Source organism: Vombatus ursinus, unplaced genomic scaffold (assembly GCF_900497805.2).
Source record: "Vombatus ursinus unplaced genomic scaffold, bare-nosed wombat genome assembly UNPS02014821.1, whole genome shotgun sequence".
Classification (NCBI taxonomy): Eukaryota; Metazoa; Chordata; class Mammalia; order Diprotodontia; family Vombatidae; genus Vombatus; species Vombatus ursinus.
Window position 1 is genome coordinate 16052773 of NW_020954599.1, and position 17181 is coordinate 16069953.

At 38.4% G+C, this 17181-nt stretch overlaps 1 protein-coding gene across 2 annotated transcripts in view; it reads left to right on the top strand.

Moving 5' to 3' along the window:
* Positions 1–2682: 2682 nt before the first annotated feature.
* Positions 2683–17181, top strand: part of EGF (epidermal growth factor) — a 148868-nt gene continuing 134369 nt past the window's right edge. Inside the window, exon 1 of one of the 2 annotated variants that reach the window (XM_027837577.1) lies at positions 2683–3222. In XM_027837577.1, the coding sequence (XP_027693378.1) occupies positions 3087–3222 (136 nt within the window). In that variant the 5' untranslated portion in view covers positions 2683–3086. The remainder of the gene's footprint in view (positions 3223–17181) is intronic. The other variant, XM_027837576.1, reaches the window with a different exon arrangement.

Sequence of the window (17181 nt, forward strand, 5' to 3'; positions counted from 1 at the left end):
CACTGTACCACCTAGCTGCACCTGAAATTGACTTTTTAAAAAATCCCAAAGTAACCATCCAGGCAGCTCCTGTGTTCATACTTTGTACTTCCTGACTTACCTAATTTGCTCAGGTTATACAAATTAATTGCAATAATAAAAACTTAAGCAAAACCTAATTAGGGAAGAAGTTCCTCTTTTACACCCTCCCAAATTCTGTCAAATACTTGACAGCCAAATCTGATGTATGAGTTATCTTAGATAAGCTTTTCCTTGCTCTTCTTAGTATAGATGAATGTGAGTTGGCTGTATTACCTTGCCTTTATAAGGCTATCATTTATGATTTTGGGGGACTATGGGAAGTGCTGGAAACAATTTTTAAAAATGTCTGCTAATTTGTGAGACCTGGGCTGGTGGGTTGAGTCATTAGTACAGATCATTCCATATGCACTCTGTGTGGCCTGAATTTGGGTGAGTCTAGAAAAACGATCCAATGTCCCCATATTGCCACTTCCTTCATTTTCCTTTGGCCTCTTCTAGAAGAGGTAAGAGCTTCCTGGGAGAGGCTGGCCAGAGCTAGAGAAAACCTGCTCTGGGTAGTTATGGAAAAGCGACATTCTTTGTGGGACAAGCAGGACATAACTGCTTACATAATTTAAAACTAGAGAGCATGACAAAGGATTTCCATGACCTAGACCAGGGCCTCAGCCTCCTTTAGAAGGAAGTGGACTTGTCATCCTTTGTGTGACCATGGCTTTATGTCCATTCAGACACACATCCTTAAGATGCCACTCAGGGTAGCTTGAATGAAAGCCTGTCCTGTTGAATTTTCCATTGTACTTCAAGTCTGGGTGAAGGGACTGTTGAAACTGAATGTCACTATACATCAGCCATGTGTAAACATGAAGAAATAGTCCCTCATCTGCTGCTGCAAGTGAAGGGCAGAGCACAGGGCACAGCTAATGATTGTTCGTCCTGCTTGTTTTCTCTCATCATGCCTTGTCAATCCCTGCAAAGACAGCCTGGCATACAGAAGTGCTGGGTTTGGGCACTTACCAAAATTTCCAGCTGTTACATCATTAGCTTTTAACATTTTTTTCCAGAGTTGGTATTATAATAACAATAGGCCATGCTTCCTGGGCTTTCACTCTATTCTAACTTGGTTAAGTTGTGTCTCTGTATATTTGATGTCCCCCTGTGAGAGTTTCCAATTTTTCCTTTGAATCAACTCTCAAAATAATTCTGTATATTTTTTTTGAGACTGGAAATATCTTTTAATCAGTATGGGGAACTGCTGATGAGAAAAGGTCTTTTCCAATAAAGATGGGCACCTGCTCTACAGCTGATAGGTGAGTTGCCTAGGGTCACACAGTCAATATGTCAGAGGAACTATGTGAATGTAGACCTTCCTGATGCTGAGGCTTCTGAAAGGTCCATAGCAAGGGAAAAAGATTGAAATCCACAAAGGTGTGATCACATCGGGATTTTATTAAAATAGTGACCAAGGTGGTATGGTAGTGTAATACGCAGTGACAAACCAAATAGAAATAGGTGTCACTAAACCATACAAAGGGATCCCTGCAGGCCTCATATTGACTTAGGAAGGTACATGTTTATATATATATATGTATATATATATATATTATTACTACATCAATTCATTAAAATCATATAGGAGTCGCATTTTAATCTGGTTCCAGCATTACTCAGGAGTGTTACGGGCTGCTGGTGTAGTGCATACAGAGTTGGCCTCAGTGGTCCCTATGACAATGTATTCAGAGGTTCCATTAAAAAAAGAGATTGCTGTGAACTAGTGGGGAGCTAGCAATGTTGAGACAGATGGCCAATTCATATGAATAAATACAAGTTGGCAGTGGTCTTAATGAGGATGAAAGGCATTGTAACATAGGGATAGATAAATAGCTTCCAGTTGGGAAGACCTGTGTTCAAGTCCTGTCTCTGGCACATATAGGCTATGTGACCCTGGGCATGACATTTAACCTATTAGTGTTCTAGGCAACTCTCTGTCATTATACATGCCATTGTAGTCCAGGTTTGTCTTGCTTGTATAGATGCTCCTGACACTGATGAAATCACCAGAGCAATACAGCCTGTGCTTAACTTTTCGTCCTCACTTCTGAGATGCTGGAGTGCAATCAACCCTTAACAGTACATCTTTGAAATCCTCCCCTCCTCAGAGGCCCTCCACCCCGCTTTTATTTTATTGCTCAGACTATTTCTTATGCATGGTTAGATTTCCATTTTTTTGGCTGATTTCCCCACTCTCTTGTCTTTCGGAGTTGCCCACATACATATTTGCAAAGAGAGGCTTCACTCAAGTGGCACTGAGAGGAGGTGGAGCAAACAGGGCTTTAAAAAGGAAAAGGGAGTCATTCCAAGCCTGAAGAAGGAGGAACTGTGCTGAGCAAGGAGTAATTTCTCCGTTTCTTCCTTTAGCCTTACCCAAGGGCTGTGCTTAGTTAGAAGTTTTTCACCAGTTCTTCTTCCTTCCTTCCTCCCTTTTCTTTTCCTCTTTTTTCTTTCTTCCTTCCTTCCTCCCTTTTCTTTTCCTCTTTTTTCTTTCTTTCTTTCTTTCTTTCTTTCTTTCTTTCTTTCTTTCTTTCTTTCTTTCTTTCTTTCTTTCTTTCTTTCTTTCTTTCTTTCTTTCTTTCTTTCTTTCTTTCTTTCTCTCTCTCTTTTTCTCTTTCTTTTCTTCTTCTCCTCTCTCTTTCTTCCTTACTTTTGTTTCCCACCTAAGCTTGTTGTAATAAAGCCTGTACTCGTCCTTGGGGGCTGTGCTGCTAAACTGTGTTAAATTTGTCATTAGAGTGTCAGGTATTTCATACTTGCTTCCACCCTCTCCCCACTCCAGGTGGAAGAAATCTCTTGCTGGAGTTTCTTGAAACAAGAGAGGAAAAGTTGTAGCAGGATAGACTCGCCTTTAGTTTACAGGAGAAAAGTCAGAGGTGGGGTGAGGGGGAAAGAAATGATACAGGGCACTAGGCAAAGAAGCCCAAGAACCGCTGGGAGGGATACGGATGTCCGTTGCTCTCGCCATGACTGAGCCCAGCCAAGTTGCTCTCAGTTGACAGTTGAGAGAGCTCGCCATGGTGTGGCTATTCCTCCTTCCCTGGCCAGTGGGCTTTGCGTTTAGCCTGGCCAGTCTCCCAGCCCCGCAGCTTCAGGAGAACACGAGTTACCCTCTGCGTTCAGCCCACGGGGAAGGGCGTTTAACTTGTGCGGGTAAGTGCGGGGACTGAACTAGATTCGTGTTTCTGTGAAGACTCGCTGGATCTTTCTTGTTCCTTCTCTGTTTAAGTTTGTTATGTTTGCTGATCTTTTTCAGGAGGGGGAAAAGAGGGAGAAAAGAGCGGGGGCTTCATTTGTTTCCTGCAATCCTTATCCCTAATCTGCTACCAATTAGAAAGCAACAGTAAATGAGAATATCAGTGCTAACCTCTTAGATTGTTCGTGTGTGTGTGTGTGTGTGTGTGTGTGTGTGTGTGTGTGTGTGTGTGTTTGAAGCTATTTAAACTCGAATTTGCTGGGGGGCGCACCTGTTTTCACAGCGGAATCAGTCTGTTTTACATTCTGGGTGCTATCAGGAGTAATGACACTTGTAGTTCACTGCTCTATGTTGGGAATTGGGGAAGCAGATGGCACCCTCTGAACCCTACAGCTTGTAAAGATACCTTAAACAAATGATTTCCAAAGGGGGAAACCCCTCCCTCCTTGGCACCTACCAGCAAGCTTAGGTAGGGAGTCAAAATCAGTGAAGGGGAGAAATAGAGACTATAAGTAGCAGACCAGAATCTGATTTTGGAAGAGAATTCCAGGTTCAGGGAATAATTATTTACTTGTAATTGGTCTCCTCTGGAGCTCTGCCTTTAGCCTTGGTGGGAATCCAGTTTTTTTCTTTTTTAGCAGCAGGTGCCTTGTGAGGGTGAGCACTGCCAAGGAGTGCAACTTTGTAAACAAAAAATAGAAATCTGTTTTCTAAATGCCTATTAAGACGAGAGGAAACAGAAATTGCTGCACGTGCCAATAACTGACTTTTAAGGTCTTTGTCTGACACGTTCATTTCAGGTTTAAAGAAACTTTTTTCCTGGTGGGAAGTTGGAAATGAATGGGGAAGGGGGCCAAATTGGGATTGTTCGACAGTGATCCCAAAACCACTGCTTTTCTTTATACAGATAGAGAAATTCCAGATGGATACATCCTTAAGTTTAAAGTCTGAAACCCTCTCCCTCTCTCTCCTTTAATCCCTGGGTGGGTCTCCAACCTGTTGCTTAGTACAAGGCATCCATTTCAGTCCATGAGAGGGAATGTACCATTGGAACATTCCCTTCTTTTCCTTAGAATTGCTATCTGAGAGACAGTGGGGAGTGGAGGACAGAATGAGGAAAGACAGGAGGGCTTTGGGAAAAAGTCAGAGAGTGCAGTGGAGGGAAAATAAGAAAGAGACTTAAGCCAGCCAGACAAAAGCTTTCCACTTTTGTTGGCCCACTGACCTAGACCTAGTGTGGGAAGGGGAACTCACTGTGGCCCTTGTCAGAAGCTAGTGGGATACATTTATCAATATTATTGAATATTCAGCAGGGTATTTGAACGAGTTTAGAATCCTCATCCAAAGACTTTAAGCATCTAAGAAATGAACTAATGCAGGAGAAACAACTTTCTTACCCCTAGGCAGGGGAACGAAGTGACAGTTAGCAGAACAACACAGGGAGTGACATTTTGATTCAGCTAGAAGCTATCTTAGAGGTCATTGAGTCCAACTCCTTATTTTACAGATGAGAAAGCTAAGTCATAGGTTAAGTGAGGACCATAGAAGTCATCCTATCCAAGCCCTCTCATTTGGCAGATGAAGAAACTGAGGCACAGAAAAGTTAAATACAGATCAGAAATGATATCTAGTCCAACCCCTTCATCTTGCAGATGAAGAAACTGAGGCACAGAAAGATTAAATAAGAATCATAAAGGATATATAGTCCAATCCTCTCTCCTCATTTTAATAGAGGAAATTGAGACCCATGTTGGTTGCTTAAGATCACTCAGGCAATAATATATGAAAAAGTGGGGATTTGAACTCAGGTCCTTTGACTCCCAAGTTCATCTTTCTTTCCTCTTCTCTAAAGCTTGAGTAATGGAAAGGAGATGGCTAAGAAATTAGATCAATGGCAGCTTCCATAAGGTAGGCAGACATCTTGCTAATAGACTATTGAGACATTTTGGAAGACCCAACCTGGTTCCTCAGTCATGAGGGTAAAAGTTCTGCTTGCACTGCCAAGGCAGGCTCTTGGGAGTGCTTTGGGATCAGAAGAGTGACACTTAACTGTTGAGATGAGTCTGGGGCAGAAGGGGTCCCAGCCGTTCCTGCTGTGTCATGCTGAAGGTCTGTCCCACCCCTACAATGGCTGCTGCCCTTGATATGTGCAACATGCTATGTAAATGCTCAGCTATGTATCTTGGCCTGCATATGATGATGGCACAGTTGGACCATGTGGTGCTTTATTTGCTGGGTGAGTGGAATGTCTGGATGCCATTTCATGACTTTATGTCTCTTTGCTACTTCATTCCTTAAAGGTCACCAGTTTAAACCCTTTACTTTACACTTACCCATCTCAAGTTAGCTGATAAATGCCTGGGGTCACACCCTGGCATTTTATAGTGTAGTATTCCTTTCCCCTTTCCAATGGATTTATGGCTGCTGGTTCTTTTTAAAAATTCTGCCTGCCGTGCCTCCATCCTAGAATTGAAAGTGTTTCCTAAGAACCTACCTTGACCCAACAGAAGGAATACTCTGTTGTCTGACAAGAGCTGGCTAAACTGGTCCAAATCTGTATCTTAGTCAAATGCCAAACCAGGTATTATTAGATATGGGATTGAAGAATTATGTTCTATTTTGAGTCAATTGGATATCCTATTAACACTTTGGTTTGATCCAAAGTGCAGAAAAACTTTTGGCAAGTAACTTTTAAGCCTGTCTGCCTTGTGGAGAAAAATCTCTTGAGGAAAGAATTGTTCCTGAAGGATGACTATACCTGTTTTGGTGGGGAAGAAACAAAATGCTCAGAGCTCAGCCTGAGATAAGGCTACTGAAGAAATGCATGGATGGCAGAAGAGGATAGGGAATATAACTTTTAGCTGTAAACTATGAACATTCTGACCTTTAAGCACTGGCTAGGGCTTAGTCAGCTTCAAGGCTGAATGAGATTACCCAAGCATTGTGATGCTAAACCCCTTTTGGTATTCCAATGAAAATGATGGGGAAAAAAAATGAATTCTTGTCATAACTGAAAGGAAACTACCAGAATGATTTCTTAATCATAAAGAATAGGAATGAAATAATGTAAAACCCACTAAATGTTATTAATCCCCCCACCCCCATTTGACTTGGTTTCTTTGTCATAATTAAGACTACTATTTTCAAATCAACATTAAGGGCTAGGTGAAAATATGGTATCAAAACTGACAACACTTAAAAAAAACTTAATTACTCAGATAACTTTGATGTAAGAAGCCAATTTGAAGAATGTCCTAGTAGGATTCCAGTATTAATAAAATGTCATTCAGTAATGCAAATGAAATCTGTTTGTAAAGTCTATTAATAGAGGGATCATAATTTTATCCCTACCCCCACCATCCTTGGAAATGATGTTACATATTTTAAGGGAATAGGGAGAGACCTCTTTCATCTTCCAGGGTCACTTTTGCATCTAATTTTTCAGGTTCAACAATAATAACAAACACTTATTAAACATCTACTATGCCCAATCCCCCATGTGAAGTGTTGAGGATTCAGAAGTGAAATGGACATGATCTCTGACCTCCAAGAGCCCGCAATCGAGTGGACAGGAGAAGACATAGGTAATGATGAGAGACAGGGAGAGAGCTCTAGAGAAATCAGAGGTCACCTTCAGCACTTTGAGACTGGAAACTGTAATACAAAGAACACACAGGAGCTTCAATACTCAGCAGATGGAGGTTGACGTCTTGGCTCTGTCACGTAGTTACATACAAGTGATTTAACTTCTGTAGTCTTCAGTTTACTCATTAGCAAAGTGAAGATAACACTGTATACTTTACAGGGCTGTTTTGAGGAAGGAGCTTTGGAAACTTTCAATAATTATAATAATAATAGATAATAATAGTAATAAAAATGATAGCTAACATTTATGTAGTGCTTGCTATGTGCTAGGCATTGTTCTAAGCACTTTATAAATATTATCTCATTTCATGTTCACAACAACCCTGGGAAGGAGATGCTATTGTTATTTCCATTTTACAGTTGAGAAAACTGAGGCAAGTAAAGGTTATATGTGTATGTATGTATATATTATATATGTATATGTGGTATATGTGTGTATATATAAAATATAGATGTATGTATATAGATATGTATGGATATGTACATACACACACACATGTATCTTCCATTTTCCAAGTTGAAAGTCAGAAATATACAAAGCCTCAACCTATCCAGGAGATTTCAATTCCTTTGAAAAAACTAGCCAAATGCCAAGTCTTTCCTAAAACAATAATAATAGTTCATATATATATATATGCATATATGAAAGTTCATATCGAGCATTAATTCATGTTGATATATGTTAACTATTATTATTCAGTAGCACAAATTAAATCTGTAAGGTCTATTAAAAGAGGGATCATCATTTTGGAAAATGCATGTTGAAGCATCTATTTCTATTCAATGTTGAACATTTAGATGCTTCACTGAAAGAGTTGTCTGAGAGGTCTGTAATGTTGTTTAAGTTAGTGTCCACAGTAAGAAAAAAAAAGAGAAAAGATGTTATGTATCTCCACTCATTAAAACCCTACTCTGATGACTCATTATGGCATGGAGGTAGTCATAAGTTTTTGAAGGCTTTGCCAGAGAAATCCAGGTTGTAACAGACTCTATCAAGTTGGAAAGTCTTTGAATATGGACCTAGTTATGGACAATGTATCTGTTCTTTAGGACTAAACTGGCTAAGATTCATCACCTAATTGACTATAAGATGATGAATTTTATGGTCTCAACCAATCAGTGTTTATTAAGTACCTGTTATGTTTTTGGCCCTGTACTGGGTGCTGGAGATATAAATACAAAGAACGAAACAACAAAGTCTCAAGCAATTTATATTCTACTAAAGTGATTTTTGTTGTTCAGTGGTCTTCAGTCTTGTTCAACTCTTCATGACCCCATTTGGGATTTTCTTGGCAAAGATACTGGAGTGGTTTGCTATTTCCTTCTCCAGCTCATTTTATAAATGAGGAAACTGAGGCAAACAGGGCTAAGCGACTTGCCTAGGGTCATTCAGCTAGTAAGTGACTGAGGTCAGATTTGAATTCAGGAAGATGAGTCTTCCTGATTCTAGGCCTGGTGCTCTATCTGCAGCGCCACCTAACTGCCAGCTGAGTGATACAAATATTTCTTTTTATTTTATTTTATTTTTTTTTACCGATTACATATAAAGACAATTTTTAACATTCATTAAAAAAATTTTGAGTTCCAAATTATCTCCCTCCTTTTCTCACCACCCCCTCCATATGATCAATCTCACCCCCCCTCCAAACCATTAGCAATTTAGTATAGGTTATGTATGTGCAACCACGTAAAACACATTTCTATATTAGTCATGTTGTGAAAGACATAACAGGCCAAAAGAAAAGAACCACGAAAAAAAATTAAAGAAAGTGAAAATTGTGTGCCTCAATCTGCACTCAGACTCCATCAGTTCTTTCTCTGGATGTGGATAGCATTTTCCATTATGAGTCTTTTGGAACTGTCTTGACTCACTGTATTGCTGAGAAGAACTAAGTCATTCATAGTTGATCTTCACACAATGTTGCTATCTCGTGTACAATGTTCTCCTGGTTCTGCTCACTTTACTTTGCATCAGTTCATGTAGGTCTTTCCCGGGTTTTCTGAAATCTGTCTGCCTGCCATTTCTTATAGCACAATAATATAACATTACACTCATATACTACAACTTGTTCAGCCATTACCCAGTTGATGGGCATCCCCTCAATTTCCAATGCTTTGCCACCACAAAGAGAGCTGCTATAAATATTTTTATCCACATAGGCCCTCCCCCCTTCCCTTTTTCTTTATTTCTTTGGGCTACAGACCTAGTAGTGGTATTGTTGGATCAAAGGGTATGCATACTTTGTTTGCCCTTTGGACATAGTTCCAAATTGCTCTCCAGAATGGTTGGATCAGTTCACAACTCCACCAATTGGGACATTAGTATCCCAATTTTCCCATACCCTCTTCAATATTTATCATTTTCCTTTTTTTGTCATATTAGCCAATCTGATAGGTGTGAGGTGATACTTCAGAGTGTTTTAATGTGCATTTCTCTAATCAATAGTGATTTAAAGCATTTTTTATATGACTATAGATAGTTTTTATTTCTTCATCTGAAAACTGCCTGTTCATATCCTTTGACCATTTATCAATTGGAGAATGACTTGTGTTCTTATAAATTTGCCTCAGTTCTCTATACATTTGAGAAATGAGGCCTTTATCAGAGACATTTACTGTAAAGATTGTTTCCCAGTTTTCAGCTTTCCTGCTAATCTTGGTTGCATTGATTTTGTTTGCTTGTGCAAAATCTTTTTAATTTGATGTAATCAAAATTATTCATTTTACATTTTGTAATTCTCTCTATCTTTTGTTTGGTCATAAATTCTTCCATTCTCTACAGATCTCACAGATAAATTATTCCTTGCTCTCCTAATTTGTTTATGGTATCATCCCTTATGTCTAAATCATGTATGTATTTTGACTCTATCTTGGTATACAATATAAGATGTTGTTTTATACTTAGTTTCTGCCATATTGCTTTCCACTTCTCTCAGCAGTTTTTGTCAAATAGTGAGCTATTTTATTTTATTTTTTGCAAGGCAATTGGGGTTAAGTGACTTGCCCTGAGTCACCCAGCTAGTAAGTGCGAATATGTCCGAGGCCACATTTGAACTCAGGTCTTCCTGACTCCAGGGCCAGTGGTCTATCCACTGTGCCACCTAGCTGCCCCTACATAGTGAATTCTTATCCTAGAGACTCCAGTCTTTCAGGTTTATCAAACACTAGGTTACTATGGTTATTTACTACTGTGTCTTGTGTACCTAATCTATTCCACTGATCTACCACTCTTTTTCTTAGCCAGTACCAGATAGTTTTTATGGTTACTGCTTTGTAATAGAGTTTGAGATCTGGTATGGCTAGGCCTCCTTCCTTTGCATTATTATTTTTTCATTAATTCTAGAAAGAAATGATTATCAATAACCAATGATTTGGGGAGATCCAGAGTTCTCCCTTTTTCTGTAATCTCTTGAAGGACATTGAAATAACTCTCCTCAATCTTGGTCACATCCCATCCAACCTTGCAAGGAATCTCTAATCTAAGGTGAATTCCACTCAATCAAGCTTGGGTAGAGATAGAACCTTTTGCCTAGATTGCCCAAGGCTGGGGGTAGTCTTGGGTATAGGGATAGTCTTTCTGGCCAAGAGTGACATGATATCACTTACAGCCACCTATTGGAGTGAGCTCACTCCTCTTTGTAAAGTCCACCTCTCATTAATTGTTTACCAATCAGAGTTGATTACTACCCTCAGGAACACCTCTCTTCCAAGGGCATATAAGACATGAACATGACACCATGATTTTCTTTGACATTCAAGAGTGTCACTGACCTTTTATTAAAAATGCTGGCATTGTTAATAAAATGACAAATTATCTCAAACTTTTTAAATGCCATATTCCTTCGATATTCTTAACCTTTTGTTCTTCCAGATAAATTTTGTTACTATTTTTTCTATTTCTATAAAATGGTATGGCACTGAATAAGTAAATTAATTTTGGCACCTAAATCATTGATTATTGATAATCATTTCTCTCCAGAATTAATGAAAAAATAATAATGCAAAGGAAGATGGTCTAGCCATACCAGATCTCAAACTCTATTATAAAGCAGTAACCATAAAAACTATCTGGTACTGGCTAAGAAAAAGAGTGGTAGATCAGTGGAATAGATCAGGTACACAAGACACAGTAGTAAATAACCATAGTAACCTAGTGTTTGATAATTATTACATTGGCTCAGCCTACCCATGAGCAATTGATAGTTTTTCAGTTGTTTAGATCTGACCTTATTTGTGTGAAAAGTCTTTCATAATTATGTTCATATAGTTTCTGGGTTTGTCTTTCTATGTAGACTGCCAAGTATTTTATTATGTCTACAGTTATTTTATATGAAATTTCTCTTTCTATCTCTTGCTACTGGGCTTTGTTGGCAATATATAGAAATGTTGATGATTTATGTGGATTTATTTTATATCCTGCAATTGCCAAAGTTGTGAATTATTTCAAATAGTTTTTTAGTTGATTCTCTAAGAATTCGATCATATCATCTATAAAGAGTGATAGTTTTGTTTCTTCATTGCCTATTCTAATTCCTTCAATTTCTTTTTCTTCTCTTATTGTTATAGCTAAAATTTCTAGTACAATATTGAGTAATAGTGGCAATAAGGGGCATTCTTGCTTAACCCTTGATTTTATTGGGAAGGTTTCTGGTTTATCCCCATTATGATGCTTGCTGATGGTTTTAGATAGATATCATTTTAAGGAAAATTCCAGTTATTCCTATGCTCTCTAGTATTTTTAATGAGAACATGTGCTGTATTTTTTCAAAACCTTTTTCTGCATATATTGAGATAGTCATATGATTTCTGTTTTTTTTTTTTATTGATATGGTCAATTATACTGATAGTTTGCCCTGCAGCCCTGGTGTAAATCCCACCTGGTCATAGTGTATGATCCTTGTGATATATTACTGCAATCTCTTTGTTAGTATTGTATTTAAAATTTTTGCATCAATATTCATTAAGGAAATTGTTTTGTAGTTTTCATTTTCTGATTTAGTTTTTCCTGGTTTAGGTATCAGCACCATTTTTGTGTTATAAAAGGCATTTGATAAGACTTTCTTTGCCTATTTTTCAAAATAGTTTGTACAGTATTAGAATTACTTGTTCTTTAAATGTTTGGTAGAATTCATTTGTGAACCCATCTTCCCCTGGGGATTTTTCTTAGGGAGTTCATTAATGGCTTATTCAATATCTTTTTTTAAGATAGGGTTATGTAAGTATTCTATTTCCTTTTCTGTTAATCTGGACAATTTATGTTTTTGTAAACATTCATCAATTTCACTTAGATAGTCAGATTTATTGGCAAATAATTGGGCAAAATATTTCCTAATGATTGCTTTAATTTCCTCTTCATTGGTGGTGAACTTACCCTTTTCATTTTCAATACTGGAAGTTTGGTTTTCTTCTTTCTTTTTTTAAATTAAATTAACCAATGACTTATCTATTTTACTGTCTCCCCCCCCATAAAACCAGCTCCTAGTTTCATTTATTAGCTCAGTAGTTTTCTCACTTTCACTTTTATCAACCTCATTTTTGGTTTTCAGGATTTTAAATTTGGTGCTTAATTGGGAATTTTTAATTTGTTATTTTTCTAGTTTTTTTTTGTTGTTCCATGACCAATTCATTGATCTGTTCTTTCTGTATTTTGTTGATGTAAGAAGTTAGAGAAATAAAAATTTCCCTTAAGTACTGCTTTGGTTGCATCCTATAAATTTTGGTATATTGTCTTATTGTTGTCATTTAATGAAATTTTGATTGTTTCTATGATTTGTTCTTTGACAAACTTATTCTTTAGAATTAGATTTACTTTCAAATTAATTTTTAATCTCTTTCTGCTGCCCTTTGTTGAATATAATTTTTATTGCATTATGATTTGAAAAGAATGCATTTGATATTTCTGCCTTTCTACATTTGATTTTGAGGTTTTTATACCCTAATATTTAGTCAGTTTTTGTGTAGGTGCCAAGTACTACTGAGAAAAAGGTATATTCTTTTCTATCCCCATTCAATTTTCTCCAGAGCTCAATCATACATAACTTTTCTAACAATAGAGACATTACCATCTGAATCAATGAGATGGGGATACCCACCCTAATGACATAGATACTTCAAGTACTGAAGTAAAAAAAAAGATGCCTCATGCAAAGATTACAAGGATGAAAATTATTACCAAGGTCATGAATTCATTTTCTTGACATGTGCAATTACTTTACTTCCTGTTACAGTTTTAATTTTAAGGATAATTTTTTTCCTAGTTGGAGGTTGGAACTTCAATCTATGTCATGAGGGAGTTAGCTGAGCTTCTCAGTTTATCCTTGATAGAATAATTTAGGCTCATAGGATTTAGCACCAGAAGGGACCTTCAGTATCATAGAGTATAATATTCTTCCTTTCTCCAGTAGATTGTAATATACTTACACTCAGGAACTACTTGTTGCCTTTGTACCCCAGGGCCAGGCACAATGCGTTATACAAAGTAGCTATTTACTAAGTATTTATTAATTAGAATTTTGCAGATGAGGAAGTTGGCACTTAGAAAAGTTAAGTGATTTGCCTAAAGTCTTGAAGCTAGTAACTCTAGGCATTCTGACTCTAAATACATTACTCTGTTTATCAGAGAGAGAGAGAGAGGGAGAGAGAGAGAGAGAGGGAGAGAGAGAGAGAGAGAGAGAGAGAGAGAGAGAGAGAGAGAGAGAGATTCCTGGGAAGGGAAGGGGAAAGGAATAACATTTATATAGTACCTATGATGTGCCGGACACTGTGCAAAGTGTTTTATAAATATTAACTCATTTGATCCTGACAACAACCTTGAGAGGTAGGTGCTGCTATTATAACCATTTTGCAGTTGAGGAAACTGAGGCAAATAGAGATTAAATGACTTATTCAGGGTCATACAACTATTAAGGGTCTGAGGTTGGATTTGGAACTCTTACTAACACCAAGCCCTGACTCTATCCATTTGCTACTTAGCTACTCATTTGCTTATGTATTCAAACTTTCCCATATAAACTTTGTATTGTTTGGGTGAGATTACTTTTATGGCCTCATTCATTGCTGCAGTATCATAAGCATAAACATAGACATAAAACAAAATGGTCTCAGCCCTCAAGCAGTTTAGATTGATAGGCCTGGAGATTCTTCCAGATTGTCAAGGTCTGTTCTCAACTCCTAACGAACCAGGAGTAAGATGTATTGTTATGTAATACCAACGCCAATGCAATATTATATAATATCAATATGTCCTATTTGTTGTTGTAGTGGTTTAGTTGTTTCAGTCATGTCTGACTCTTTGTGGCCCCATTGGGGTTTTGTTGGCAAAGATACTGGAGGGATTTGCCATTTCCTTCTCTAGCTCATTTTACAGATGAGGACACTGAGGCAAACAGGATTAAGTGACTTACCCAGGGTCACACCGCCAGTTAAGTGTCTGAGGCTGAATTTGAACTCACAAAGATGAGTCTTCCTGACACCTCCGTACAGTCAAGTTTTCATGAGATTGTTTGGGGGCTGATCATACAGTCTGTGGGTGATTTAGACCCACATTTCCTCTGGCTGATTGACTTTTGGTCCTTTTACTGCTCATCAGCACTTCAGCAGAGGGTAGGCAATGCTCTGTGTAGATCTGATGAAAGCTGTGGTCAGAGAGGAGTTAGAAAACACTGGTACAAATGAGCTGTAGGTTAATCAACAGTTTCCAAGAATGTATGGCTGCAATGAAGAAAGCCCTGGTAGCCATGATGGACCCTAGGATAATTGATCTAGCACTGGAAGGGACCCGAGGTCCTTGGGAAGCTAAGTGACTTCCTTGCCTAAGATCATAGAGGGAATAAGCATCAGTGGCAGGAGTAGAACTCGTGTCCTCAGACTCCACTGGGGGCTTCTGAACTCATCAGCATATTCTAAAGCAGCAATTGACAAATATGACTTGAAATCTGAGGTTTTCAAACTTTTTGTTTTGGAGCTTCTGCTCTTAACTATGATGGAGTCGATACAAAGAAAATGTATCTGCTTTCTAGAAATCTCTTGAGATGTTTATGAAATCCTGATGTTCCATGAAACACATCTTGAGTAAGAAGAATTGGGATAGTAAGGCATTTATAAAGGAGAGGCAGGGGACTGTAGTGGAAAGAGTCGGACGGTTTGTCTTCAAATCTTCCTTCTGTTGATTTCTACTTGTGTGACCTCGGACAAGTCATCCATCCTCTCTTAGCCTCGGTTTCTTCATATATAAAATAACAGGGATTAGATTCACTTCCTCTAAGGTCCTTTCTAACCCAGGGATCTACGACTCTCTTCAGCTCAATTTCCGTGTGTGCAAAATGGAGATAATAACATTGTACCACCTATCCACAGAGCCCTTATGAGGAAAGCAGTGTGTAAGCTATATAGGGCTATGGATCTGGAACTGAAAGGGAGCCCAGAGGACGTCTAGGGGGATTAGAGGTAGCTAGATGGCTAGAGAGACCTGGAGGCAGAAAAATTTCAGTTTGAATCTTGCCTCAGACGCTTAATAGCAGTGTGACCCTGAGTAAGTCATTTAACCTCTATGTGCCTCAGTTTCCTCATCTGAAATAAAGGGATTACATGTAAGTCCCCTTCTGGCTCTAAATCTATGATGGGGGTTTTTTTTTTTGTTCATTACATCCTAAAATGCTCCTCTGTTTTATTGCATATCCTGCTAACCCCTGAATATTTTACCAAAACATGAAAGTGTAGTGATTTCCCCCCCTTTCATTGACTTGCTAATTAAATACCCTTCTCTTCCCCTGCCCCTGCTCCTGTTGGCTTTCTCAGCTTCCTTATCCAAGACTTGAGCTCTGTTCAGGGAGCCTGCATGGTCACTGAGGTTGTCTATCTCCAAATGCCAGGGCAGGGTTTTCTATTCTCATCACCTCCTGACCTTCTAGCTCTTCTTTTGAAGTCTGGATTTGCCCCCCCCCCCCCCCCAATCTGGTTTAGTATTCTCATTTACTGATCTTAACTTCACACTCTCCCTTTCTCTGGGATCTGGCTTAGCATGCTAATATCTCCCAGGAGCAGAGTTTCCCAAGCATTTCTCAGGACATGTAGCAAAGCAGAATAGCTTTCTGGGATGGCATGTAAGATGTGACCCGTGACGGGTGATTCATGGTTTACCCTGATTTGCAAAGCCTCCTGCCCAGTGACAGAAAGCTCAGAAAAGGGCCTTTTAGCAGAGTCCTGCCCTCTTCTTACATTCAGAGAAACCTGTAGACACTCTTTGTGTTTAGTAAGCGGATTTCATTTGCTGGGGCCCTTCTTATTGTGAGGAAGTTGTTGCTAGGATACAGAAAGGCTTTATAGCATCACTGAGAAATATTCCTTGGAGGCAACTGCTGGATAGTTGCTTTCTAATAAAAATTTTAAATCTCTTAAAAAGCTTTTCTCCCTACCCCACCTAAATATTTTTTCAAAGGCAAAAAGGCATCTCTGATTAGTATCTTCTATTGTTATTATTAATTTTAAAAGCAGCTATCATCATAACTTTTTCTCTTAGTGATTCTGAATATTTTGGGACCTTTACTCAATTAGCTCTGAGTCTGGGCTCCCCCTGTGTTTTTCTCTCTGCTCCAGAATCACACAGTTATTCTGTTCACTATAGGATTTTCAACACAAAGGGAATTAATCTCTCCTTGGTAAGCAAGGGACGTGCAAAAAGTGCTCTCATTAATACTAATGGAATTTAGCTCTGGTGGATCCAGGGACTAGTAAGATTCCAGAGGTATTGTCTAGAATTTAAAACAAAACAAAACAAAAAACTCCTCAGACTTCTAGTAGAATGAACAGTGTTTCTAAGGTGTTGGGGAAACAGATTTCAAAAATGTATTAATTAAAAACCTTTTGGTTATGCTCATAAACTTTGCCAAGGCAAGGATTCTGTTTGAGATAAAACATAAGGAAAGAGATCTCTCTAAGGATCTTTATGAAGTTTACAAGCACTCAACTATAAACCTCCATTAGGACCATGGAAAGAAGTAGTCAGGTAAGGATGTAAGCATGTGTGGATATGACTACAGATTGTGTATGGTACAGTACAACTCTGGTCTGAGGAACTGGGTTCAAAGTCTACCTCTGAGGAGTACTACCTGTATGACCCTGGGCAAGTCACATCTCAGTTTTCTCATCTCTTTCTCCACTCCAATCCCTTCTCCATTAAGCTGCCAGAATGGTTTTCCTTTTTCTTTTTTTCTTTCTTTCTTTCTTTTTCTTTCTTTCTTTCTTTCTTTCTTTCTTTCTTTCTTTCTTTCTTT